Source organism: Leptopilina heterotoma, unplaced genomic scaffold (genome assembly GCF_015476425.1).
Source record: "Leptopilina heterotoma isolate Lh14 unplaced genomic scaffold, ASM1547642v1 Lhet_350, whole genome shotgun sequence".
Lineage (NCBI taxonomy): Eukaryota > Metazoa > Arthropoda > Insecta > Hymenoptera > Figitidae > Leptopilina > Leptopilina heterotoma.
In genome coordinates, this window is record NW_025111032.1 from 728,791 (window position 1) to 756,197 (window position 27,407).

General features: G+C 27.4%; 1 protein-coding gene across 1 annotated transcript; it reads left to right on the forward strand.

Annotated features, from left to right (window-relative positions):
* Window positions 1-499: 499 nt before the first annotated feature.
* On the forward strand, window positions 500-27,320 carry LOC122505241. The gene is made up of 19 exons (XM_043616737.1): window positions 500-703; window positions 2,875-3,230; window positions 3,570-3,752; window positions 4,103-4,313; window positions 4,507-4,715; window positions 4,838-5,023; window positions 5,303-5,438; window positions 5,555-5,698; window positions 12,376-12,549; window positions 15,220-16,331; window positions 16,439-16,619; window positions 23,101-23,292; window positions 25,215-25,357; window positions 25,430-25,612; window positions 25,814-26,024; window positions 26,168-26,379; window positions 26,487-26,672; window positions 26,788-26,923; window positions 27,011-27,320. The coding sequence occupies exons 1-19, from the start codon at window positions 694-696 to the stop codon at window positions 27,175-27,177; spliced, it is 4,332 nt and encodes a 1,443-aa protein (XP_043472672.1). The 5' UTR covers window positions 500-693; the 3' UTR covers window positions 27,178-27,320.
* The last annotated feature ends 87 nt before the right edge of the window (window positions 27,321-27,407 follow it).

Consider the following 27,407-nt stretch of genomic DNA (forward strand, 5'->3'; position numbering starts at 1 on the left):
GAATTTTACAAGGGAGATTGATTGAAATTTAATAAATTAACTACTAAAAAGAGAATTATTGAATTTTTATTATTCTTTTCTTCCTTCTCAAGGTGAGTATCAATTCTTTACACTTTAGATATAAAAAGAAATTTATTTCATTGTAAACTTAAAACAAATTAAAAATTCAAGTACTAAATAATAAAAAAATACTATAAATATATATTTAACAATTGTTAAATAAAGAATACTAAAATTGCTTTCTTAGCTTCTTTTAATTTTCACTGTTTGAATTTTTATATGAAAAGAGTAGATTTAGATTGAAAAAGTATTTGCATTTGAATATGTATTAACAATGATAATAATAATAATAATGATGATAATAATAATGATAATAATGATGATAATAATAATAATGATAATAATAATAATAATACTAATAAAAATGATAATGATAACAATACTATTAATGATAACTACACTAAATAAAAATGAATAATTTTTAACTTTACATTGAAGAACAATAATTGAAACACTTGTATAAGCAAGAAACAAAAATGATATAAAGAATTAAATAAATACAAGACTTTTGATGGTCGTCTTTAAATACAACAGCAAATAATCATTTTCAAATTATTTCCGATTACGATTGAATTTCACAATATTTAATTTTAAAAAATCTCGATATAAAAACAAAATATTTCAACATTTAATATGAAATTTTGTAAGTAGTGTTTTCTTTTGCTAAAAAAATTTGTTTATTAAAATAGAAATTATTATATTCGTATTATAAAAATAATACCTTCTCATGTGATGAGAATGTAAAAATTAAAATTCACTAATACGAAAATTAAAATATAATTTTTATTAAATTAAAAATTGAACAGTGATTTTTAAATACTTTCCACATTAGACTGAATATTCTTATTTATATGAAAAATTATTAAAAATTAGGAAAATTGGAATTTTTTCTCAAAAAATTGGTTTATTTAAAAACTCGGTCAGTCTTAAATTCTTTCTAAAAGTAGTTACTATTTTTTAATGACAAATGGCGTTTAAAAAAATTAAATAAAGAATAATTGAAACAAAAAATTTTTTTAAACTTATTAAATAAATAAAAAGAAATTGTGGACTTCATATTATGTAGAATATTATGACCAGTATCAGCCCCGTAGTTTTTAAATTCAGAGATTCATATTCTAAAGAATTTTAAAAAAAGTTAACTGTCATGTTGGGTCCGCCATTTTGAATTTTTAAATTTCAAGCCCATATTCATATTCAGCAACCCTAAAAACCCCCAAGTAACAAATTTCAACTGAACCCATTAAATATGAAAAAAATAACCGCCATATTGAATCCGCCATTTTGAATTTTAAAAAACTTTATTAGACAAATATAAAAAGTACCTAACTAATTTGAAAATTTTTATAACCGTGTTTTTATACTTGAAAAAATTTTGGTTTCATAAGTACATATATTATATTTTTATGAAACTTGTAATTATAACTTCATTAATTTACTTTTTATTTTAAATAATAAAAAAAAATTTTTTTAGAAATGTTTATTGTTTATATGAACATCTATGCATGTTAAGTTTATTATATAAATCTCTGAATGTTCCTTCAAATATTTAAATTATTTTTTGTGTTAATATAGAATATTTAACAAAGAAAATCCTTATGTTTAGTTTATAGTCTTAAAGTAATCAAATATTTGGCATCTAAATCACGAGTTTTACTCTATAATTCCTTTATTACGTTTTGTCATTTCGAAAACAGTAAATAAAAGCAATGAAAACAGTAGATAAAACTACACGTGTTTTCAATCGCTAGTAGCAAGGTTATGTTAAATTTTTATGATTCGTTTATTTATAGTTCTATGTACTTTAATTATTTTATTTCAAGATATATACAATAGTTCCTCCCATAAGTATTCGTACCCTATGAATTATAAACTTTAAGACTATTATTTTATTTAAATAAATTTCTAAATAATTTTAAAACATGGAAATGTTTATTAACTTTATTAAGCTAGAAAAAAATGTACAAATTGTTTAAAAGTAACAATTCAATTACATATATGTAGATATAAAGTGTTTAAAATCCATTAAATTTGCAAAACATTGAAAAGAAAATGCAAAATTTTTTTCTCCCATAAGAATTGCATTGCGTCGTCTGTTGTTTTCTTTCCAGCTATCTGACGTCATACTCGAACTCGAAATATCTCGATGTAGTGAAACAGCCTAATTAAATTCATTTCTTATTATTGTGACAAACCAAACCAAAATAAATTGTGACATTAAAAGTGTCTGAAGTTGGACACATATTTAAACTGAACTTGCATAACCGCATAAGTGCAATAAAACTTATGATTTAGATAAAAATTTATCAAAATTTATATCAAATCGTGTGTTAGCAAATGTAATAAACGAATTTTGAAAATATATTAAATAATAATACTAAACGCAAAAGACCGAACACATCTGTTGCTTTTCTGATTTTACAGAAGTGAGAGAACATTAGAATTAATTTATCTCGAAATCATGACAAATGCAGTTATGCTGTTATGCCTTTCTTCATCCACAGAATTTATTGATTATCTTTAATAACTTAATAAGTCAGTCTTTTGTTCCACACACGTCCTACCGCTATCGAGGTTCTGCTCTCTCATCTCCCCTCCCGAGCCCGACTTGCCTAAACTAATCGTCCATCTAGAGGGGAAACTCGCGAGAATGTATGTGCACGTTAAGGTGCCCCCACAGTTCTTTTAAAATATTTAAATAAAATGTTTTTGTACAGTCATTCAAGAAGAAGAAATTTTAATCATTTTTTTTAGGATTCTGATTCTAAATACCTTTTAAACTCTAAAATTTGTGGTTTATCTTTTTCTTTATAGATTTACTTGCCTGTCTACTGATAGATATTAGTATTTCGACAATTATAGCTCATGATGAACGAACTATTCATCCAAGATTTGACGCTGATATTAATACAATTTTATTCAAATCCGAAAAACAAATTCCTCAAAGGAATGTAATTAACACTGTTGTGGATGAGAAGGAAATTGATAAATTAATTTACAATATATTTCATGACATACCAAAAGATGCAGTAGACGCACCTACTCAAAAGAAGGAATACGAAAAAATAAAATACAATGTTCTGCAAAATTCAAATGATGTAAAAAATTCATATAGCTTCGATACTACTTTTGCTGATGCCTTGGAAACATTCACTGACAACTTATACAAGGTATGTACAACCCTAGAATTTTAACTCTTTAACATAACCTCAAATTAAAAAGCCGTGCCAGCCATGCCAGCCATGCCATTCAACGTATTTTCTAAGATAAAAAATTACAATTCTAAACTAACTGTAAGAAAATATAATTTTAAATAAATTACTACTTTATAACAATTTTTTTCTTTAAAATACTATTTCTGCTGAAAATGTACTTTTTGGCACTCTAACCAAGCTTCATTACTTAGTTAAAATTTTGCCAAAATCTCTTAACCCTTTACAAACGTGTGCAGAAGTCAACAGTACCGGAAACGGAAGCCACTAATCTTATATTTTTTTTCTAATTTTTAGACAGCAAAAAAGGGTAAATCGGAAAATGTTTTGTTATCCCCCTTGAGTGTGAACTTAGCCTTAGGTATGATTGCATCAGGAGCAAAGGGGAATACCAAAAGAGAAATACTTGAAACTCTCTATTTACAAGAAATTGATGAACAAACCAAATCTAATTATGAAAATCTTTTTCTAAATTTGATGGTAAGAGTATATTATTTTTACGCAACAGGAACTACACTGCATAGCAATTCCAAAAATGTCATTTCGATTCACTATTTTTAGTATTTAGTATTAATTTTTATTCTTTTGGTTATTATGTCTGACAAGCTTTGAAGAAAGGTATGTCTAAGAATAAAAAATTGAAGGTTATGTTTGTAACAAAAATATCAAATCTCAATATAAACCACTGACTTTTTAAGTCTTAATTACATCTAAAATAAATATTACATATAAAATTTTGCTTGTTAGGTACTTTTCCTCAGATTAATATTAGGGTCATAAATATTAGGGTTGATTTCTATTAATAATGTAACAATTATTGTTTTCTTTAGAATGTTACTGGCTCAAAAATAAAAATTTTTAACAAAATGTTTGTCAGTACTCTCCTAAATGTTAAGCAAACATACAAAGATGTGTTAGTACAGAATTTTCACTCAGAGGAGGAAGAAATAAATTTTGCTAATGCAGAACAAGCGGCAACTAATATCAACAAATGGGTGTCAAAAGCAACAAATGACAAAATCAGAGATATTGTCAGTTCTGGTTCGTAATTTTTGTAACTTTTTAACGTTTTTAACCTATTTTCCAAACTATTGTATAATGAATGTTTTTTTACCAAATTCAATGCGAACATTAAGAAATGTTTTCTTCGGATTTAGTATTTACACTTAAGGATGAAGAAAGGTACTGCGTATTTTTAGTATTTCTATTTCTGAATATTCTTTTTTTCCTACAGACGATTTGAGTACAGATACAGCCATGATTGTCACCAATGTCGTTTACTTTAAAGGCGAATGGAAGTACAAATTCTCTGATATTACGAATCTTGCTTTCTTCACTGAGGACCGAAGGACAATTTCTGTACCCACAATGTATCAGAATGTTAAAGCAGAATTTGGATATGTTCCTGAAATAAATGCCACATTTATCGAATTGCCATACAAGGTAGGTGAAATAATTTCTTCTAAATATTTTCGGAAATTTAAAATAAAATCGGATATAACTTTTATAAGTACAAATTATTTATCTTATTTGACGAAATCATGCAAATGAAAATTCATTTACAGGGCGATGAACTTAAAATGATAATTGTACTTCCAAATTTAATTGACGGTCTCGAACAAGTTGAGAAAAATTTAGAAACAATGAAACTCAAAAACCTGAGAATGAAACGATCTTTAAAAGCAGTTGATTTGTATTTACCCAAATTTCGGGTAGAAAATACCATCAAATTAAATGATGTTCTAAAAGAGGTGGGTTTGAAAGAATTTTGCTTTCTTTAAAATTTTTTATCATCCCCCCCCCCAATTTTCTACGAGGTACATGGACGACCCCTTTCGAAAATATATTTAAATTTTATAAAGGCTAACCTCTACAATCTGCGAAAGTCGTTCACGAACTAGAAGCATAAGATGAAGAAAGACAATATCAAATCTTTGTTCTTTCTTCACTGATGCTTTTCGTTCGTTAAGCAGTTCGGCTTAGTTCTTAAAATGTAATAATAGAGATGAAAATTTTTCTTCTCCAATTAGATGGGTATTAAAGAAATATTCAATCAACAAGCAAACCTCAGTGGAATTTCAGAAGGAAATATTCAAGTGAATAAAATAAAGCAGAAAACATTTATTGAAGTCAACGAAAATGGTGCCGAAGCTGCAGCAGCTACTGGTAAATAATAATTATTCATTTGAAAAATAATACTGATCTTTAGTATATAATAGTAAAAATATGTATTGAGTCTAAACATTATAATTGACAATAAAAAAATATTATATTTGTTATAGACACTGAAATCCATTGGAAAATGGGCGGTGAAGATGGTCCAATTTTGTTTGCTGCTAATCATCCATTCCATTATAAAATTATCAAAACAGTTGGTGAAAGTGATGGAATAGTATTGTTTGCTGGTAACTACAAAAATGGAGAATAATTCACATTTTCTTGAATGTACATATATGTTATACAATTCTCTACTTCTCTAATTTAAATGTTGTAATTTGTTATTAAAAATTTATATTTATATTTTATATATTATTTATATTCATATAGTACTTAGATGAAATATAAAAATACAATAAAGAGAGAAATTGTATTTCTTGTTGAACTTAACAATTATTTGATAAACTATTTTTATTGTTAATTTTTACTGAAGCGAGAAACTTCTTTCATAATAATTCCAAAATTTAAACGCACAAGTTAAAATCAAAATCTTTGACACTTCACAGTAAAACGTGAGGTATCCATTTAACGCAATGTTAACGAGAGAGGGAGGGGGGGGGGTCTAAAATTTCTAAAAAAAATTGGTAACGTAGTTTATGAACGCGAACGGCCCCTAACCTATTATATAATTAACTCCAATAAATATTATTTGTTTCAAGTAAATATTTAATATGACTTCAATAAATATTTTTTGATTCAATAGTAATTATTTAATTGACTTCAATAAATATTATTTGATTCAAGTATAAGTATTTAATTGATAATTTAGTCAATTCATCGGTTATTTGAATCATATATAAGTATTATAAATTTTTATATATATATATATATATTATTCTCTAATATACTATTCAACCTTATTCTTAATAATAATTTTGTTAGCCATTTTAATAAAAATAGGAACTTGACCATTTTTATGATGATACATACATTTATTAATTAATATAGATTGATCAAGAAATTTTTTATTAATAATACTTCACAAAAAATTTTACCTTTTTACCTGTTCCATAATATTAATTCATTTAAAGAAATATCTTACATAATTAATTTAATTTACTTAATTTTAATTTTTAACTTAACTTCCAGATTCTTTATAATTATAGACACTAATTTATTGAAACTTATTATTAGATTCTCATCTATAAATCAAATAACTTGATTTCTAAATTTATTAATTTGGGACTATTCAATATGATCTAATTATTTTATAATTTACTCCGTTATTTTATTTATTGCTACATCTATATTTAATTTTTTTAATCTAACCTTCATTCATGACATTTATTTTATTCCATTTTATTACAAAATTTTAATTTTAATTTTAATAATCTTTTTTACTATATTACCTCCAACAATTAATTTTTATTTAAAAGTTTTATCAATTAAAATTTTTACTTTAAATTCATACTTTTTTATTTCTTTTACTATACTATGCTTATCAACAATTTTTTCTTTCTTTTATTTAAAAATTTTATTGCCCTCAATTTTATTTTTTAAAACTTCTAACTATTTTTATTTCAACAATTTTATCAAAGTTGATAAAATACTTTTAATTTTTTTAACAACTATATATTTACCTTACATTATTTTATTGAATATTTTAAATTCAAATGAATAATAGTTAGAATATTATAACATTTAATTTGCACTTAAAAATTATTTTTTTTAAAAATTTATTTTTAATTAAAACCAAATAGAGGTAAATTAATGTTAATAATTTTATTGAAATTAAATTTCTAATTAATTAAAATATAGTTTAAAAAAAACATTATAATTTCATTATAAAAATTTATAATTATAATATTTTAAATCCCACAATATATTGAATATTTATACTTTATTTATATATTATATTGAATATATATACTTTATAATAATCGTAAGTTTCCTTTCCGTTAGTAAATTCTCTGCATTCATTTGTTTGTTTTGAAAATTAATTTTTTGTGGGTTATTGTCATTTTATTTAATGTAAAAAAAAACTCGTTTTATTCACTTCACAAAATTAACAAAAATTCCATTCCATATTTTTTAATTTTCTGCCTTTTTCCTAATTTTCATCAAAAATATTTACTTCTTTCTTATCCTACTAATAAATTGAATTTCTGCTTCGAATTTTATTATTCATGAAAGAATTTCAATATTTTGAAAAATAATTTAATTCTTGCAAAGAATTTTATAAAAAATTTTAAATAATTAATTTCTTTCAACTAATTTTATGCAAATTCTAATTTAAATAATTGAATTGATGACAATTTTTATTATTCATGAAAAGAATTGAATCTCATGCGTCTCGTTCGCGAACGACTTTCGCGAACCAATTGTGCTCAACTTTTTATTTTTATTCGACTAGCTCCTCCGACGGCCGTCTACGGTGCTAGTTTTTATATGTCCATTGTCCAAGTCCATTATTTCATTAATAATAATAATAATATTCAAATTTTTTCAGTTAATAATTTGCTTATTTATATTTGAAATGTTGACGTTTTTTTGACAATGCAAAATAAGATTTATTATGAGTACTTTCTCTTAACAAAAATAAAATTTATATATTCGCGCTCTTTTTAAATAACATGTAACGAGCGACTATTATCTCGCTCGAATCGTGATTCGATATTAATCGAAATGCGATTAAAAGTCGCGGGAAAATATAATATTAATTTTATATTTTAAAAAATAATATCCTGTCCATAGATTGAGAAGAACTTTCTGCGTTCGATTTAGTAAATATGTTCCTAAAATATTGTATTCTTCAAATATCTCTCTATCAATAGCCGAAATATAACAAAAGATGAAATACATATGTTTCGCAGACACAGTGTCTTTGAAAATATCGCTACAAAAAATAGTAAGGTTTAAACACATTTCCAGCAATATGAGTTTGTGTATTGTCACTCTGAAGACAATATACCCTTAAAACTCAAACACAATTGTCAACCATAAACTAAGAGAGATAACCCCAAAGATGTCATAAAAAACTGTCTTTCAATTCTCAAGTAGACCCTCTTTGGAGGTAAAACCATAAAACACATCGGTTGACCAACGTACATTTTATCCTTTTTCTCAGGATAAAATCACGTACTGGAAAAACCCAGTTTTCAATACTTTTTAGAAATGTTAATTATTCCACTACTTTTATAAATAATTGTAATTTGCATATTAGATTATTTCTATCAATCTAACATCTAATCAATTATTATAATATAATTGATAATGAATTAAGACTTGTAAATAAACTACATTCAAGCTTTATAGTTAAACAATTAATTTGTTATAACTATCATGACCATTAACTATGTATAATTCTATATAATATTTACTATATTTGTAACACGTATGTGTCATGTACAGGTGTAAATATAATTATTATAAATATAAATATTATTATTAGAATGTATGCATGTGTATATATATATATTGAAATAATTATCATGTGATAATTATTGGAATCATAATGTTATGATGAATGTGTATGTATCAACATCGACAAGTATGACGTATGAGTCGGTATTAGTATTAGTGAAGTGCATAAATGTATCTACTATATAGTGGGGATACTACTATACTATACTATACTACTGTATAGTGGGGGATGCGCGTCATTTAGAACATGCGCATTTCCTCCAACATGGACTAACAGCGGAGAACAAGTCCGCTGGACTGTAACTACAGATGATTTTTAAGTTGACTATTGACTAGAAAGGTTGCTTCTAAGCTTCCTTAGTCATAACTTGTATTCTTGAACTTTTAGTAAATAAATATTTGGGTTTACTCTCAAGAAGACTGATTTCCTTCAATAATTAATTTTATTAATTATTGAATGACTTATTCTACTTGTGAGCTTTTTCCCTCCGTTTTAACGGAATATTCACGTTTATTATTTGAAATTTCCCGGTTCCTATCAAGGATTTAACCAAATTCTGAACTCAACGAATCACCGAGCAGTAATCGCGTTTGCGCGAGTAATTTACATTTGTGCTCGTAACATAAATTGGGGGCTCGTGCCCGGGATTTGGTACGGAAATTCAAAATTTAATGTGATTGCGGAAACTTTAAAATTAAAAGTGCATCTTGAAGTGACATTTTTGAACTCAGTTATTGCGAACAAGTGCTGACAATCTTCTTTTCATTAAAGACCTTTAAAGTGTTTGTTTGCGATAAACTTGTAAACATTTGGAAATTTTATAAATTTAAATTTTCATTTTTGAAATTTATTGTTTTGTTTTCTTTACACAAAAAGGAGAATGACATATAATCAGTGAATTTCTATTTTAATATCTGAATAAAAGTGCTCCTAGATAGACAATTTTATGGTTTATTTTATTTATGAACTATTAATTACACTATTAAATACAGTTAATTGATAAATAAGGTGTAATTATTAAATAGAAAAAACAAATATTTAACCATATCAAATCTTTCACTAAAAAAAAAATATTGCTGCTGGATTCAACAAAACGATTCTTCAGAAATCCTGAGATTCTTCTTCCTTGGCGGTGATCAATCTACATGTTCCTGACCTGCTTAACCTGTGTTGTGTTGTGCGGGAGTGAATTCTCAAAGAGAAAAAAAGGTCATTTCCGAAAATAAAAATTTTATTAGTGTTGTGCTACAATATTCCTCAACAGTGGAATAAAGGTCTGGAATAAAGGTTTGATTAATTATAAGTTTTACTGTAATGCCTAAATTCGATCACATAATTTATTTCGAATTTTAACTCAATTTATAAATTTTCTTGCTTATTAGAAGTATTAATAATAATAGAATTATCTAATTTAATTGACATTTTTATTGTTAAACAGTATTTTGAATTATTTGAATTTATATTAATCAAATTGATTTTTATAATAATTTTTAAATATTTGTCTAATATTTATCAAATCCAGTTTAATTTTGTCGAATTCATGAATTTTTGAATTTGTATTAATCAAATTGATTTTTAAAAATAATTTAAAAATTTGTCTAATATTTATCAAATTGAGTTTAATTTTGTTGAATTTATAATTTTCAAATTTTTCAAAATGGGAAATAACAAAGGTTGGGAGGAAAGTCCCATAAATCAAAATGTGATCGATGACGGCACGTATGATGCTGAAATTTCAGATAATGATAATGTTGATGAACGTGATTCTATTTTAAGTATCGACAGTATTGGAACTCATAATAACAAAACAAATTCTGTTATGTCAAAGGGTCCTTCTCAATCTAAGGATATTTTTTCAAAGTTTAAAGAGGACGATATTATTGAAATTGCTAATTTCGTCCGCAATTTAGATAAAAGAAACGAAACAAAAACTCGGAATATAGAGTCAAACCTTTGCAATTCAAATTCAACCCAAAGAGTTAATTTCGAGAAGCCGTATGATATTAGGGCTCTTCAAGCAATTGCTGAATAAATCCCAATATTTGATAGTTCATATTCGTTCAATGTTTTTTAAAACAGGTTTTAAAGAAGCTCATTACTACGCTTTTAATAAATTAAGGGACATTTTGTGTACTGAACCCTTGCTTTAATATCCTGACTTTTCTAAGGATCTTATTTTATCCACTGACGTTTCTCAATATGGCATTGTAGGCGTTTTAAGCCAAAATTTTAATGGCAAAGTTCTCGCTATGCTTTTTCTGTAGAGAATTTTAGACCCCATTTGTTTGGTCGCTCATGTAAAATCGAAACTGACCATAAACTTTTTATATGGCTTCAGAACATGAAAAAAAAACCTAACTCGAAAATTTTACGATGGCGTGCACAGTTGAGTAAATTTCAACTTTTAATTGTTTATAAAAAAGGTGTTCAAATTACGAATGCCTTGTCACGTAATCCTTGGGATGTGCCAGAGGAGGAAGTGTCGACAATCGATAATTCTGTACTTATGAATGAATGAATGACTAAGTAGATCCTTTGGAATTAAATTCAAACCCGGTGCACGAGGTGACCTTGTCACCTGTGCATCCTAACCTAACCTCCCAAAGTACAGAAAATAATAACGAGATCGACACTGACTGCTTCCATATTCTAGAGAATGAAATGACAAAAGAAAATTTGTTAGGAAAAGGTCACATATTAATGACCAAAATGTTAATTGTGAAGACCGGACTCCTTGGGGGTATCCCTGTCACTCAAACCGGGGGTGCATGTGGAGAGGGTATCTTTGAATAAAGAAGGCTCGAAACGCAGCATGTACCCTGTATTGACCTTGTCTCAGATACATTCTCTGAGCCTGGTTTGGTTCGAGATGGGCACACAGACAGAACTTGTGTGTCTCCTCGAATGACGAGGTTGGTGCACAGACAGAACTTGTGTACCTCCTCAACTAATGTTCTCGCTAATGACGAGGTTGTCGGGGCGTATGTACTCGGACTGAGTCAGAGAACAGAAGTTACCCTTTCTCCTGACGGTCAAGAACGACTTGGACGGAGACGCAATTCTCAAGATTGTGATGTCTTTGGTGATAACGTACTTTCTCCTCAGAATCACGAGAATTGCACAATTTTAATGACATTGATGGCAGATTGTTGTCTGCATCAGGTCATGGTGCGAGTGCAGCCGTACACGAGGATTACGACTTCACAGATAACGACGAATTTCAAGTGATGAAGATTTTGTTAATAGCGAAACAAGCACGAAAATTCTCGAGGGCGGAAAAGATTTAAAAGTAAATTTATATAAAAAAAAAAATTTGGTATTTAAATTAAAAGACAAAAAAAAAAAATTTTTTTTTCTCTTAAATCAGAAAAACTAATTTCGAGACCCCTTTTCAATTGCATGGCCTTCAGTCCAATCATCAATTCAGCCTTGTCTTAACGATTTATTGTTCGTTTCGGCTGTCCAAAAATAATTCATCCTGAATTTTGTAAAATTTTAAAAATTAAGAAAATTGTTCCACAGCATTCCATGCGCAGTCTCTAGGATCTCTAGAAAGGAACCATCATGTTTTAGTACAATATCTTAAAAATTATTGTCAGAAAACAAATTTGGACAGATGGTTACCTTATGCAATGTTTTCCTATAATATTGCACAATACGAAGCGACAGGTTTCACACCTCACGAACTCATTTTCGGTAAAAAGGGCTCGCATCCCCTCTGAATTTTCAAAGCAGGAAGTTCCACTCACTTATCATTTATTTGTAAAAACATTAGGTGATAAATTATCTGAAAAACAAGCTACATGTAAAGAAAAAATTAGACGCGAATTATGCCGGTCCATTTAAAGTCATTTAAGGTTTTGATAATAGTAACGTTGAACTCGAAATGAAAAGAGGTAAAACTAAAGTTGTACATACTAACCTCCTTTGACCACAAACACTCAAATTATTTTGAGATAAAGTAAATTATATAAATCTTACCTTTCATAGATTGATATAATAATCAAACAAATACAGTTTTAATTGTTTTTTAAACTCGGAAATAGTTACCAAAAATTTGTTTTCTCATTTTTGTGAATAATATATTGTCAAAATAATTAATTCGTAATTCCTTTTTGGGGAGGGAGTGTGTAAAGAGCAACTTGGACTTGCTCTATTTTTTCTTCCAAACTTTGCACATCTAACTCCTTATAAATTAATTATTATTATATTTCCAATTATTTTTCATAAACAAACAATTTACGTATGTAAACATTGACAAACGTGAACTACATATTCAGTCAGAGATAGACAACTTCATAACCGAACCGCTCAAGCCCGGTTCACAACGAATCAAAAACCTTAAGGCTCATTTGCATAAGCTTTACTGGTTGCGCAATTCGCGGTAATAAATTGCGTAAATTTCTTTTTCTTTAAATATATAAATATATATAAGTAAAATAAATAAATAAATAAATAAAAAAAATAAATAAATAAAAAAAAAATAAAAAAAAAAAAGAAATAAATAAATAAATAAAAAATAAATAAATAAATAAATAAAAATAAAACAAAAAAAAAATAAAATAAGATAGATATTTTATCACTTTAAGCATAATTATTATTATCATATTTTCGAATAATCAATTATTCTTTTTTATTAAGGGGGAAGGTGTAACGAGCGACTATTATCTCGCTCGAATCGTGATTCGATATTAATCGAAATGCGATTAAAAGTCGCGGGAAAATATAATATTAATTTTATATTTTAAAAAATAATATCCTGTCCATAGATTGAGAAGAACTTTCTGCGTTCGATTTAGTAAATATGTTCCTAAAATATTGTATTCTTCAAATATCTCTCTATCAATAGCCGAAATATAACAAAAGATGAAATACATATGTTTCGCAGACACAGTGTCTTTGAAAATATCGCTACAAAAAATAGTAAGGTTTAAACACATTTCCAGCAATATGAGTTTGTGTATTGTCACTCTGAAGACAATATACCCTTAAAACTCAAACACAATTGTCAACCATAAACTAAGAGAGATAACCCCAAAGATGTCATAAAAAACTGTCTTTCAATTCTCAAGTAGACCCTCTTTGGAGGTAAAACCATAAAACACATCGGTTGACCAACGTACATTTTATCCTTTTTCTCAGGATAAAATCACGTACTGGAAAAACCCAGTTTTCAATACTTTTTAGAAATGTTAATTATTCCACTACTTTTATAAATAATTGTAATTTGCATATTAGATTATTTCTATCAATCTAACATCTAATCAATTATTATAATATAATTGATAATGAATTAAGACTTGTAAATAAACTACATTCAAGCTTTATAGTTAAACAATTAATTTGTTATAACTATCATGACCATTAACTATGTATAATTCTATATAATATTTACTATATTTGTAACACGTATGTGTCATGTACAGGTGTAAATATAATTATTATAAATATAAATATTATTATTAGAATGTATGCATGTGTATATATATATATTGAAATAATTATCATGTGATAATTATTGGAATCATAATGTTATGATGAATGTGTATGTATCAACATCGACAAGTATGACGTATGAGTCGGTATTAGTATTAGTGAAGTGCATAAATGTATCTACTATATAGTGGGGATACTACTATACTATACTATACTACTGTATAGTGGGGGATGCGCGTCATTTAGAACATGCGCATTTCCTCCAACATGGACTAACAGCGGAGAACAAGTCCGCTGGACTGTAACTACAGATGATTTTTAAGTTGACTATTGACTAGAAAGGTTGCTTCTAAGCTTCCTTAGTCATAACTTGTATTCTTGAACTTTTAGTAAATAAATATTTGGGTTTACTCTCAAGAAGACTGATTTCCTTCAATAATTAATTTTATTAATTATTGAATGACTTATTCTACTTGTGAGCTTTTTCCCTCCGTTTTAACGGAATATTCACGTTTATTATTTGAAATTTCCCGGTTCCTATCAAGGATTTAACCAAATTCTGAACTCAACGAATCACCGAGCAGTAATCGCGTTTGCGCGAGTAATTTACATTTGTGCTCGTAACAAACATACGACTGCAGCGCCACCTTCACATGTACAAACAATTTTAAAAACACCCTTCTATTAAGATTTTACATTCTCATTGCCCATTCTTTACTTCGATACTTTTCGATACATTCGACCTTTCCACTCCATGTCTTTTTTAAGAAAGGATTAAGAAAGGACATTATAGGTTTTTTTAGGGGGGGGGAAGAAATCATACACCTGAAGTATATCAGTAGTATTCATTTATTTATTTCATTTTAGATCATTTATAAAGAGCGTTACAATAAGTTTCTTTTCTTTTTTTTTATAATAACAACAAATTAGAATTGATGGTTTGGTGGAATGTAAGAGTTGTCAAGTTGGCTAGCTTGGGGGGCAAGATAGGCATTGCTGACTTGTCTGGATTCTTGTGGCGCAAGGTAAGCGTTGCTGACTTGTCTGGATTCCTGTGGTTGTTGATGGTGAGCATGGGGAGTAAGATAAGCATTGCTGACTTGTTTGGATTCCTGTGGTTGTTGATGGTGAGCATGGGGAGTAAGATAAGCGTTGCTGACTTGTCTGGATTCCTGTGGTTGTTGATGGGGAGTAAGATAAGCGTTGCTGACTTGTCTGGATTCCTGTGGTTGTTGATGGTGAGCATGGGGAGTAAGATAAGCGTTGCTGACTTGTTTGGATTCCTGTGGTTGTTGATGGTGAGCATGGGGAGTAAGATAAGCGTTGCTGACTTGTCTGGATTCCTGTGGTTGTTGATGGGGAGTAAGATAAGCGTTGCTGACTTGTCTGGATTCCTGTGGTTGTTGATGGTGAGCATGGGGAGTAAGATAAGCGTTGCTGACTTGTCTGGATTCCTGTGGTTGTTGATGGTGAGCATGGGGAGTAAGATAAGCATTGCTGACTTGTTTGGATTCCTGTGGTTGTTGATGGTGAGCATGGGGAGTAAGATAAGCGTTGCTGACTTGTCTGGATTCCTGTGGTTGTTGATGGGGAGTAAGATAAGCGTTGCTGACTTGTCTGGATTCATGTGGTTGTTGATGGTGAGCATGGGGAGTAAGATAAGCGTTGCTGACTTGTCTGGATTCCTGTGGTTGTTGATGGTGAGCATGGGGAGTAAGATAAGCATTGCTGACTTGTTTGGATTCCTGTGGTTGTTGATGGTGAGCATGGGGAGTAAGATAAGCGTTGCTGACTTGTCTGGATTCCTGTGGTTGTTGATGGGGAGTAAGATAAGCGTTGCTGACTTGTCTGGATTCCTGTGGTTGTTGATGGGGAGTAAGATAAGCGTTGCTGACTTGTCTGGATTCCTGTGGTTGTTGATGGTGAGCATGGGGAGTAAGATAAGCGTTGCTGACTTGTCTGGATTCCTGTGGTTGTTGATGGTGAGCATGGGGAGTAAGATAAGCATTGCTGACTTGTTTGGATTCCTGTGGTTGTTGATGGTGAGCATGGGGAGTAAGATAAGCGTTGCTGACTTGTCTGGATTCCTGTGGTTGTTGATGGGGAGTAAGATAAGCGTTGCTGACTTGTCTCGTCTGTTGTGGTGCAGGTGCTGCGTAAAGTTGGCTTGTTTGAGCTTCCGGCTTGGGGTAATCGTAACCAGCAGATGGTACATTCTCTGAGGCAGCTGGCTGCTGATAATTGTAGTAATCAGCATCACGATGTCCAGGAAGACGACCAGCAGCAGCTACAGCCAAAATGGCTCCAAATACCACCATCTGCAAAAGAAAGTATAATATCATCAGTTTATTCAAATCATCAAATTTTCTTAAAATTTAAACAATTAAACCCGATTTTCGTTAATTCTAATCTTTTCTTAATTTTTTTTCCGCAGTAACAAATTTTTTACTTCTTAAGCTTCTTGAAAAAATAAACAAAAATTTAAAATACCCGGTGAAGATGAAAATTTTTAATTGAAAGTGAAGTTGAAGTAAAAAGTATTTTAACTTCTTTATATGTACAAAGAGGAAGGTACTGCTAGGTTGCAGTACAAGTTTATAAAATATAAATTGAAGTAACACTCGGTGGTATTTAATAATTTTGATGCCTTGATCGATCACTGTATTTAAAATATTTTTTTTACAAAAATTACTTACAAATTTCATGATGAGTAGAAAATTTTTCAAACTCCCGAATAAGAAAGATGCTTTTGAACAGAAGAGGAATCAATAAAAAACTGATGCTTACTTCTTCAAAATTAAGACTATATATACTGGTCAGTGAAATGGAAAGGTACATACATATTGAGATGATAATTTCGGTTTCAAAATAGAAAATGATCTTCTATATAGAAATATATTCGATAAATATATATTTAATGAATATACAAGAAGCGGAAATGTTAATTAGAATCGAGAGAGCCTTCAATTTTCAATTTTTATAGTTTCCCAATTTAAAAAGGTTCCTTTTTTTATAAAATCAGGTAAAATGTTATGTAGATTTTAGTCTATTAATTCTATTAATAAGGGAATAATACACAAATAAATTTCTATCTAAACTTCCTTAATAGTACATATTGATTCAGTGACAAATATGGATGTACGTCATACATATTTAATTTTATTATATATTATGAATTTTATTACAAAATCACTGACGTTGTTTGAATTATAACAAGAAACAATATAATAGTCGATTATTCAATGTCTAGCGGTTATTATGTCAATTATAAAATTTATTCGTTTTTTTTCTATAAGAATGAAAAGAAAATAAATCGGTATAGCAATTTTTAATTTTAAATTACGATTTTCAATGCCATCATCATAAAGGTCAAGTTTAATATCAAAATTTTGATATTCTTAATTAAGTCTTAATTAAGCAAAAAATTGAGTAAAACTAAAATTGTTCATAATCCTTATAAAACAATATAGGGACAATATGTATAACAAAATTATAACATTTAGTGTTTTAAAAAAAACTCAAAATGAATCTAAAAAAAAAATTTACTTTCTTCTGAATTTTGAATTCTTTCGTAAAAATAAATTTTCTGAATGCAATTTAAAATTGAAATTAGTTTTTAAAAATAAATAAAAGTAAATTAATTTAAATAAATTAAACTAAATATAGATATCTATGTGTATATCTAAAAAAAAACTTTTTAAAATTAAAATTTGAACAGAAAAAAAATAATTTTATAATAATCTATAGGCATAAGATGTTTACTTTACAATAACTATATATATTTGCTTAAAATTTTTTATACAAAAATTACAATATTGTCATTAATTGTTAAATAAAAAATAATAAAAAATTTGTTTTATTTTAAACAATAATTTTAAATTGAAATTAGTTATAAAAAAAACAATAAAAATATATTAATTTAAATACATTATAAACTCTAAATAAAAATATTTATGTACCTAAAAAAAGTTTTTTTAAATTAAAATTTAAACAGTTAGAAAAAAAAATAATTTTATAATAATATAGGCATAAAATGTTTATACTTTAAAATAACTATATTTGTTTAATATTTTTGATACAAAAAATACAATTTTATCATTAATATTGTTAAATAAAAAATAATTAAATATTGTTTTATTTAAAAAAAAATAAATAATTATCTTTCTTTCAAAAATTGCATCAATGAAAGGAATAATAAATTTTAAGTGAATAAAAATTTGCATATTAATATTTTTTTAAAATTAAATAAATTATTACATGCAGGTTATAAAATTAAATTACTCGGGATACATATTATATTATTAGAGTTTTAAACTATTCCATAATTTTGAAAACCGTTTATTCCTCAAAGATCAAGGTCTTTATTGAGTACCTATCTCGTCAAAGGAACAATTTTATATTCTAATATACATTCTAACTGAATAATGAGCATGTATATATATATATATATATATAAACATCTAAATTTAGTGAAGCGCCATCACATTATAGGCTTCCTCGATACATATATTACGCTACCGAATTTTAAAAACACTCTCCTTTCACTATAATATGAAAACGGTACTTGCTATTAGGGAATATTGATGATGTTTTTTTATTGCTTTATTTTTACATTACAAAACGTATTATGTAAAGTTGTCTTGAAATATTCTTCTATCGATATTATTTAACAAAAGTAAATAAATAAAATGTAAACAAAATAAAAAAAATAAAATAAAATAATAAATAAAATTTATAAATTAAATGTATCAAAGTAAGTTTATTTTCTATGCCACAGTTTTCTTGAAAGTATATATCAAAAATTGGTCAAAAATTGGTCAAAAATTGTCCACGTGGTTTATGGACGACCCCTTAAAATTTTTGGGACGCATGCGATTATTCCCCAAATGTTATTTTTCCGAAATGTCATTTTACCGAACTGCACTTTTGCGAAATTTCATTTTTGAGAAATGTCATTTATGCGAATTGTCATTTTTGCGAAAAGCCATTTTTGCGAATAGTAATTTTTGCGAAAAGTCATTTTTAAGAAATTTTCATTTTTGCGAATTGTCATTTTTGCGAATCGCCATTTTTACGAATTGTCACTTTTGCGAATTGACATTTTTACGAATCGCCATTTTTACGAATTGTCACTTTTGCGAATCGACATTTTTACGAAATGTCATTTTTGCGAATAGCCATTTTTGCGAAAAGTAATTTTTACGAATTGTCGTTTTTGCGAATTGTCATTTTTGCGAATTGCCATTTTTGCGAAATTTCATTTTTGAGAAATGTCATTTATGCGAATTGTCACTTTTGCGAATCGCCATTTTTACGAATTGTCACTTTTCCGAAAAGTCATTTTTGCGAATTGTCATTTTTGCGAAAAATACAATAGTAAACTTGTAGGTATAGGTATATAGATTCACTATTGTATTTTTCGCAAAAATGACAATTCGCAAAAATGACTTTTCAAAAAATTGACAATTCGTAAAAATGGCTATTCGCAAAAATGACATTTCGTAAAAATGTCGATTCGCAAAAGTGACAATTCGTAAAAATGGCGATTCGTAAAAATGTCAATTCGCAAAAGTGACAATTCGTAAAAATGGCGATTCGCAAAAATGACAATTCGCAAAAATGAAAATTTCTTAAAAATGACTTTTCGCAAAAATTACTATTCGCAAAAATGGCTTTTCGCAAAAATGACAATTCGCATAAATGACATTTCTCAAAAATGAAATTTCGCAAAAGTGCAGTTCGGTAAAATGACATTTCGGAAAAATAACATTTGGGGAATAATCATGCGTACCAAATTTTTGACAAGAATAGAATGTCTGTGTGACATTAAATTAAATGTTTTTGAAAATAATTGAATTTCTAAAAAGTATTTTATTATTTATGAAAATAATTGAATTCTTACGAACGATTTTATTAGAATTTTTTAAAATAATATTGAATTTCCAAGAAGAAATTTATTACTTTCAAAAATAATTGAATTCTTGTGGTAAATATTGTTATTCATAAAAATAATTGAATTTTGCAAAAAAATTTTATTAAAATGCCTTAAAATAATTGAATTCTTGGAAAAAATTTTAATATTTATCGAAATAATTGAATTCCTTCGAACAATTTAATTAAAATATGAGAAAATAATTGAATTTCTGTGGAAAAATTCTAATACTGTTGTAAATAATTGAATTTTTCCAAAGAATTTAAAAACAAATTTTTTTTTAAATAATTTATTTTTTCTAGGAATGGACATTAAATTTTAAAAAAAATTACATTTTTTGATCAATTCCTGTAAAATTGTAATAAATTTTCAATAATAATTGTATTCTTGAGAAGATTATTATTTTTATTATTAATGAAAATAATAATTGAATTCTTGCGAACAATTTTATTAGGATTTTTTAAAATAATTGAATTTCCAAGAAGAAATGTATTATACTTTTAAAAATAATTGAATTCTTGTGATGAATATTGTTATTTATGAAAAATAATTGAATTTTGCAACGAATTTTATTAAAACTCCTTAAAATAATTGAATTTTCGGGAATAATTTTGTTATTTATCGAAAGAATTGAATTTTTTTCAAAAATTATTTATGTAGATAATTATTAATTCTTGGGAAGAATTCTATTAAAATCTAAATTAATTTCTTTCGAACAATTTTATTAAAATATTTAAAAATAATTGAATTCCTGTGAAAAAATTGTAATATTGTTGTAAATAATTGCATTTTTTCAAAGAATTTTAAAAAAACATTTTTTTTAAATAATTTATTTTTTCGAGGAATTGAAATTAAATTCTTAAGAATAATTTTATTAATAATGAATAATAATAATAATTTTATTAATTTTATTATTTTTATTTTATTTTTTATTTTATATTTATTATTTTATTACTTTTTATGAGCAATTCCTGTATAAATTGTATGAAAAATAATTGAAATCCTGCGATGAATTTTATTATTTATTAAAATAATTGATTTATTGGTAATATTAAAAAGAATTGAATTTCTGTGAGAAATTTTGTTATTTTTTAAAATAATTAAATTATTCATAATAATTTTATTAATATTGTTTTAAATAATTTATTTTTTCGAAATATACCTATAATAAATATTATGAAAATTTCATTATAAATAATTGAATTCTTGTGGAAAACTTTATTTGTGAAAATTGAATTTTTTAATTAATTAATTTAAAATAGTATTAAAAATAATTGAAATTTTTCGATGAGTTTTTATTATTTATCCGAAAATAATTAAATTCTTGCTTATTAGAATTTTATCAAAAAGTTTTTTTTTAAAAATAATTGCATTTCCATGAAAAATATTAGTGAATAAATAAGTATTTGAATTATTGTCAAGAATTGTATAAAAATTTTGTTAATGTTGATTTTTTCGAAATTTTTTTGAAAATATTCTAAATTAATTGAATTCTTTTGGAAATTTAATTTTATTTATGAAAATAATTGAATTTTGAATAAATTTTATCGAACTTTTTTTTTAAATAATTGCATTTTTTTGCATAATTTTATGAAAATACTAGAGATATTGAAAATGAATTTCGAATATTTTATGAAAATAATTGAATCGTTTTAAAAGAATTTGATTAAAATTTTTAAGAATAGTTTTTTGATTTCTATAGTATTAGCCTATTAGTGAATTTAAAGTAGTGGAAATTCTCAAAAAAAAAACAGAAATTAAATATCCCATTCATAATTCATTTATTAAGAATAATTTATATATAATAAAGAAAAAGCGATGTAGTTTGTACATTTTAATTACAATTACAAAGAATTTTAAAATAAAGTGACCCCTTTTCAATTCCTGATATTTGTTTTAATTAAATTTTCATTTTAAAGTCAAAAATTAAGATTTTAATACATCGTTACGGATTGTTACTAAATGAGAACGACCTTCAGTCAATTAATTACCATTTTATGAAAGAATTTAAAATTTGAAGCGAAAACATTGTAATGCGATTTTTTTGCCCAATAGTTCTCCCGCAAAAATTAGAAGGGCAAGAAAATATCCCAGAATCAATACAAAGAGAAGTACAGTCTTCAGTTCAGACACAGCACCAACGTCTTTAATTTTTATCGAACTTTTCCTGTGATTAAGAATATGGAAAATCAACTCTCGATTCAAATTGTTATTCTCCCAATTAATTTGCAAACCAGATTCAACGAAAATATCAATTAGTTTATTCATTCTTGGTTTGTAGGGTGAACTTTTTTCCAAACCTTCAACTCGCATTGCATTAAAAAAATTCTGCTTGAGTACCTTACTCAGAGGATTTCCATCTCCATCTCTTAATAATTCAACTAATTGCTTTGCGTACGATGAATTAATAATACAAGAAACATTCTTGTATTTCACAAGAGTGGAAATACATTCAGTATCGACAAGTTCGCCAAGAAGCATTTTTTCCTTTAGCAGTTTAACATCTTCTGCATCGTCACCAAGTATTCTATGAATATTAGGATGAATTATTGGTGTCAAAGGTGATTTTGCCAAATCGATGAAAGTATCGATTGCATCTTCTTTGGAATTATTTATTTTAGTCGCGGTTAGACCAGCCAGTAGGCTAAAGGAACAGTAGAAACCAATTGCTATCAGGTATGTGAAGAAGATTCGATTACCAAAATTAGTTGGTTGCTGTTGTATTGTTGTTGATAGTACAATAGCTGCAATTTCTTCTGGTTTCCAAAAGTTATTTTCACTTTTGTGTCTACTTATTACTACCCACATTATTATGACAAAAGTTATGAAGAAAATAATTTTTGAGAATAGACTTTTAACGCTTAGATATTCTTGCTGAGTGTTGGTGCGAGTGATGGGAATTAGGGCAACAACCGATTCCAATGCAATTGTACTTGAATATTCGTATAGTGCACCGTCTGCAGCTGGTCGAAAACGAATGTCCGATGTGACAATTATACTAATCTCGTTGTTTGAAAGTTTATCCAACAGTCCGGTTGCATTACTTCCCCCAACCACGCCAAGTGTTGAGTGTACGTTCGAATCGATATATGCTGTGAAATTCATAGCTTCGGATAAAGTGTAAAACCTCTTCACATCCACACCACTACAATTTACTAATTGTCCCGTAGCTTTATCATATGTAGCTAAACTGAATGGTGGTTTCACGTACAAACCACCCTTTATCAGATAACCCTGAAGATTTAACAATTTATTCGGAAACCAATCCGTTGTTACAGAACATACTTTTTTTGAATAAGTCTTCAAAAAAGGATTGTAATGATGAACAAACGGTTTTAATTTACGAATCCATCTTTTTGGTTCATTTTCCATTTCTAGAATTGTAAAATCCAGGAATTGTTTCAACCACATTTGATGGAGAAATTCTTGATATGATGATTTTTCCGTAGTGAAGGAAATCAATAATGTTGTAGGACGAGCTTTCGCAGGTGTAAGATTTGTTAAATAATTCAATGATGCCAAGGAGGAGGATTTATTCTGGTACTCGACCAGAAGGAATAGGGATGTCTCCCTTGGAATACCGAACGATGGATGCTTCATTGATTTCATTAAATCTTCTGATGACATTTTTTCAGGATCGATTCGAATGTAGGGCAAATTTCGTAATACTGACAAAATTATTTGTTTCTCAATCGAGAGAGTATTCGGATTAGTCAGAAGTGCAACTTGATAGGGTTTGAAATTCTTCTCCACGTAGTTGTTTAAATTATCCATACATTCCTCTATTCTTGCAGCAATTAATGGCACGCGCACGGTATATAAGAATATAAAAAGATAATTTCTACTTTTAATAAACATTTTTTATTACCGAATTTTTCCAACTTTGAATGTTAAAATTTAACAATTTTTGTATATACAGTAGCCGCAAAGGTTTGAATAAAATGCGAATTACAAAGGACGTTGGAAATATTTAACTTGACCTTATGGAATGGAAAATGTTTTCAAAAATACATCATTATATTCCCATTCAATGAACATTCGAAACATCTCCAAATATACGTAATTTAGGGTTATTTAACCTTGAAAGAAAGTTTGTATTCCTTATAGAATTATAAGGTAGGTAACAAGTAGGAAAATTATGTATACTTCTGTGAGAAAAGTATAATTTTCTCAGAAAAGAAAATTGTTTACAAAATAGAGAAATAAAAGTACCCTGCATTGTCAGAATATATTATTATTATTATTATGATTGTAATAATATTAAAACTTTATTTTATTTTTATAAAAAAAAAAATTTGAATTAAAATTCTATGCGTTACTTTGAAAAAAATAATTTCCTAATTGCTGAGTTTGAATATTTTTTACAAATTTTTTATGGAATCAAATAACTATTTTAGTAATTATTATATTTTTTTCGGTGTTTCCATATACGTATCGTAAATATACCTTGATAATGACATTGCCTTTAAAGTTACACGTGCAAAAACTCACTGTAAAGGTAAACTATAAAATGAAAATACTAAATTAACGATAGAGTTCAAACACTTGTATAAAGTAAACAAAAGATAATATAATGTATATATTAATGAAATAAAGCGTTTAGACGTTTCGCTTTAAATACGACAGCGTCTAATCATTATTTTCAGAAAGTCACCAAGTTCGATTCAATTAATTTCGAAAAATTAAAACTCTTATAGTTGAAAATTACAGCATTGAAGATGAAGCTTTGTAAGTATAATATCTCTTAAATCCACTCTGTGAAAAATAGAATTTTTTTCTTACCATAATACTATATACCGTTTTGATTTAAAAAGACACTATCTACATTTGAATATATGAGTCAAAAATTGAAACCCTGCTATCAACCTAACTAAAACTCTAAATAGCGGTTGAAAGTAGGATTTAAATTCCGACTCGGGGCGGTTCACGCAGTAATACATAACATTTGAAACAAATTATTAATTTGCTTTAATTTTACATTTTCATTTTCTAGATTTACTGATTTGTCTACTGGTGGAAATTAGCATTTCTATCGTTATAGCTAGTGATGTTTATTTAAAGGAAGCACGCGATGCACTTAATGCAAACACTTACTTTACTGATGCTTTGGAAGCATTCTCTAACAACTTTTACAAGGTATGAGAATAAAATTTTTAAAAATTTGTGATGACAGAATGTAGATTAATAATTTTCGTTCTGGATTTTCAGACAGCAACAAATGGGAAAACAAAAAACATTTTTCTATCTCCCCTGAGTGCAAATTTAGCCCTAGCTATGCTTGCATCCGGAGCTAAAGGAAATACAAAAAGAGAAATACTTCAAACACTCCGTTTACCGGAAAATAGAGAAGACATCAAATTAAATTATGGAAGACTTTACTATTATTTGATGGTAAGAAACAAATCATATTTTGAAAACAAGAACAAATTTTTATGCTTACGGAATTAATACTTATATGGAATCGGAAAAATATCCTGTGTTCGTAAAATCGAGAGTCTATGAACTTAAAATCACTATTTAGTAAATAAATACGTAGACTAAGTTTATTGTTGATCTCGCGCAGTCTAATCACAGTTATTATATTCCTTATAGCATGATGCTAATTCGAAAATTGCAATTAATAACAAAGTGTTCGTCAATAATGGCCTGAGAGTTAAGAAGGCATTCATTGGTGATGTCATGCGCTTCTATTACGGAGAGGCAGCAAGATTAAATTTTGATGAAACAGAACAAGCATCAACTGAAATCAACACTTGGGCGTCAAATGCAACAAATGGCAAAATCAAGGATATTGTCCGTTCTGGTTAGTGATTCTCTCTATTCTATGTAAAATTAATATTTTATGATTTACACATTATTAAGGAAGAAATTTAAATTTAATATTTCTTATTAAGAAATTTGATACATACCTATTTCAAAAATTGTCAACATTTCTTTTCTCTGCAGACGATTTGAGTTCAGATACGGATTTGGTTATCGCCAATGTCATTTACTTTAAAGACGATTGGATGTACAAATTCTCCGACGTTTTAAATATGGATTTCTATTCTGATTCGGATAAAAAATTACATAAAGTAGATATGATGTATCAAAATGTGATGGTAGATTATGGATATGTTCCTGAAATAAATGCAAAATTCGTTGAATTGCCATACAAGGTAAGAAGTATAATCCTCTAATCAATAAAGTCAAATATTATATAACGGTTTTATATTTTCCTTGTATAAATTAACTTTTGCCTGCTTTTGCTTTTTTTTGTTTTCAGAATAATGGCCTTAAAATGATTATTGTACTTCCTGTCGGTGATAACACTCTCGAACAAGTTGAAAGAAAATTAGCAACAATGAGACTCAAAAATCTGAGAATGAAACGATCTGAAGAAGAAGTTGAAGTATATTTACCTAAATTCAAAATTGAAAGTACCATTGATTTGAATAGTATTTTAGAAGAGGTGTGTATTTCTTAAAAAGGTTTATTATACTCATTATTTTTTAATACTATTGTAATAAAAAATATGAAATAAGTATAATTTAAAAAATAACAAGTAACAATCTCGTTTTTAATAGATGGGTATGAAAGAAGCATTTACTTCTCAAGCGAATTTAACCGGAATTGCAGAAGGAAAACTGAATGTAGATAAAGTTAAGCAAAAAACTGTCATTGAAGTCAACGAAGATGGTGCTGAAGCTGCAGCAGCTACTGGTAAGCACATTTGCACATAAACCATAGCATATTACCTTTGTTGGAAGTATCAACAAAAATTAATATTATTTATGGAATTTATTGCAGATATTTCAATAGTTTATAAATTTGGTTCTTCAGTAGAGATGTTTACTGCTAATCGTCCGTTTCATTTTAAAATTATCAAAACATTCGGCGAAAATGACGGCATTGTATTGTTTTCTGGAAACTGCAAATTTCCCCCACGTGGCACAGTGGGGTCAAAATTATTTTGATTCACAATTCATAAAAAGTAACCAGTAACTACCACAGCCGATAATCAGCAGAAGATGAAAAATTATTTTTTAAGCGAAATTTACGAAGCTTTTTAAAGTTGAAGTAATTAAATTTCGATTGTTTTTCAATGTTTGACGTGAAAGTTGACTGAACATTGCTGAACTTTTACGGCAAACATTGAACAACATCGGGCATTTAAAGAACAACTTCAAGTTTCATGCGAGCTTCG

Bases quoted from the DNA above. Each gene is read 5' to 3' on its own strand.
- LOC122505241 (XM_043616737.1), top strand. The intron at 16,620-23,100 runs GTATAATATCAT...ATTCTTGCTGAG, and splicing joins ACCACCATCTGCAAAAGAAA to TGTTGGTGCGAGTGATGGGA. The intron at 26,025-26,167 runs GTTAGTGATTCT...TTTTCTCTGCAG, and splicing joins CAAGGATATTGTCCGTTCTG to ACGATTTGAGTTCAGATACG.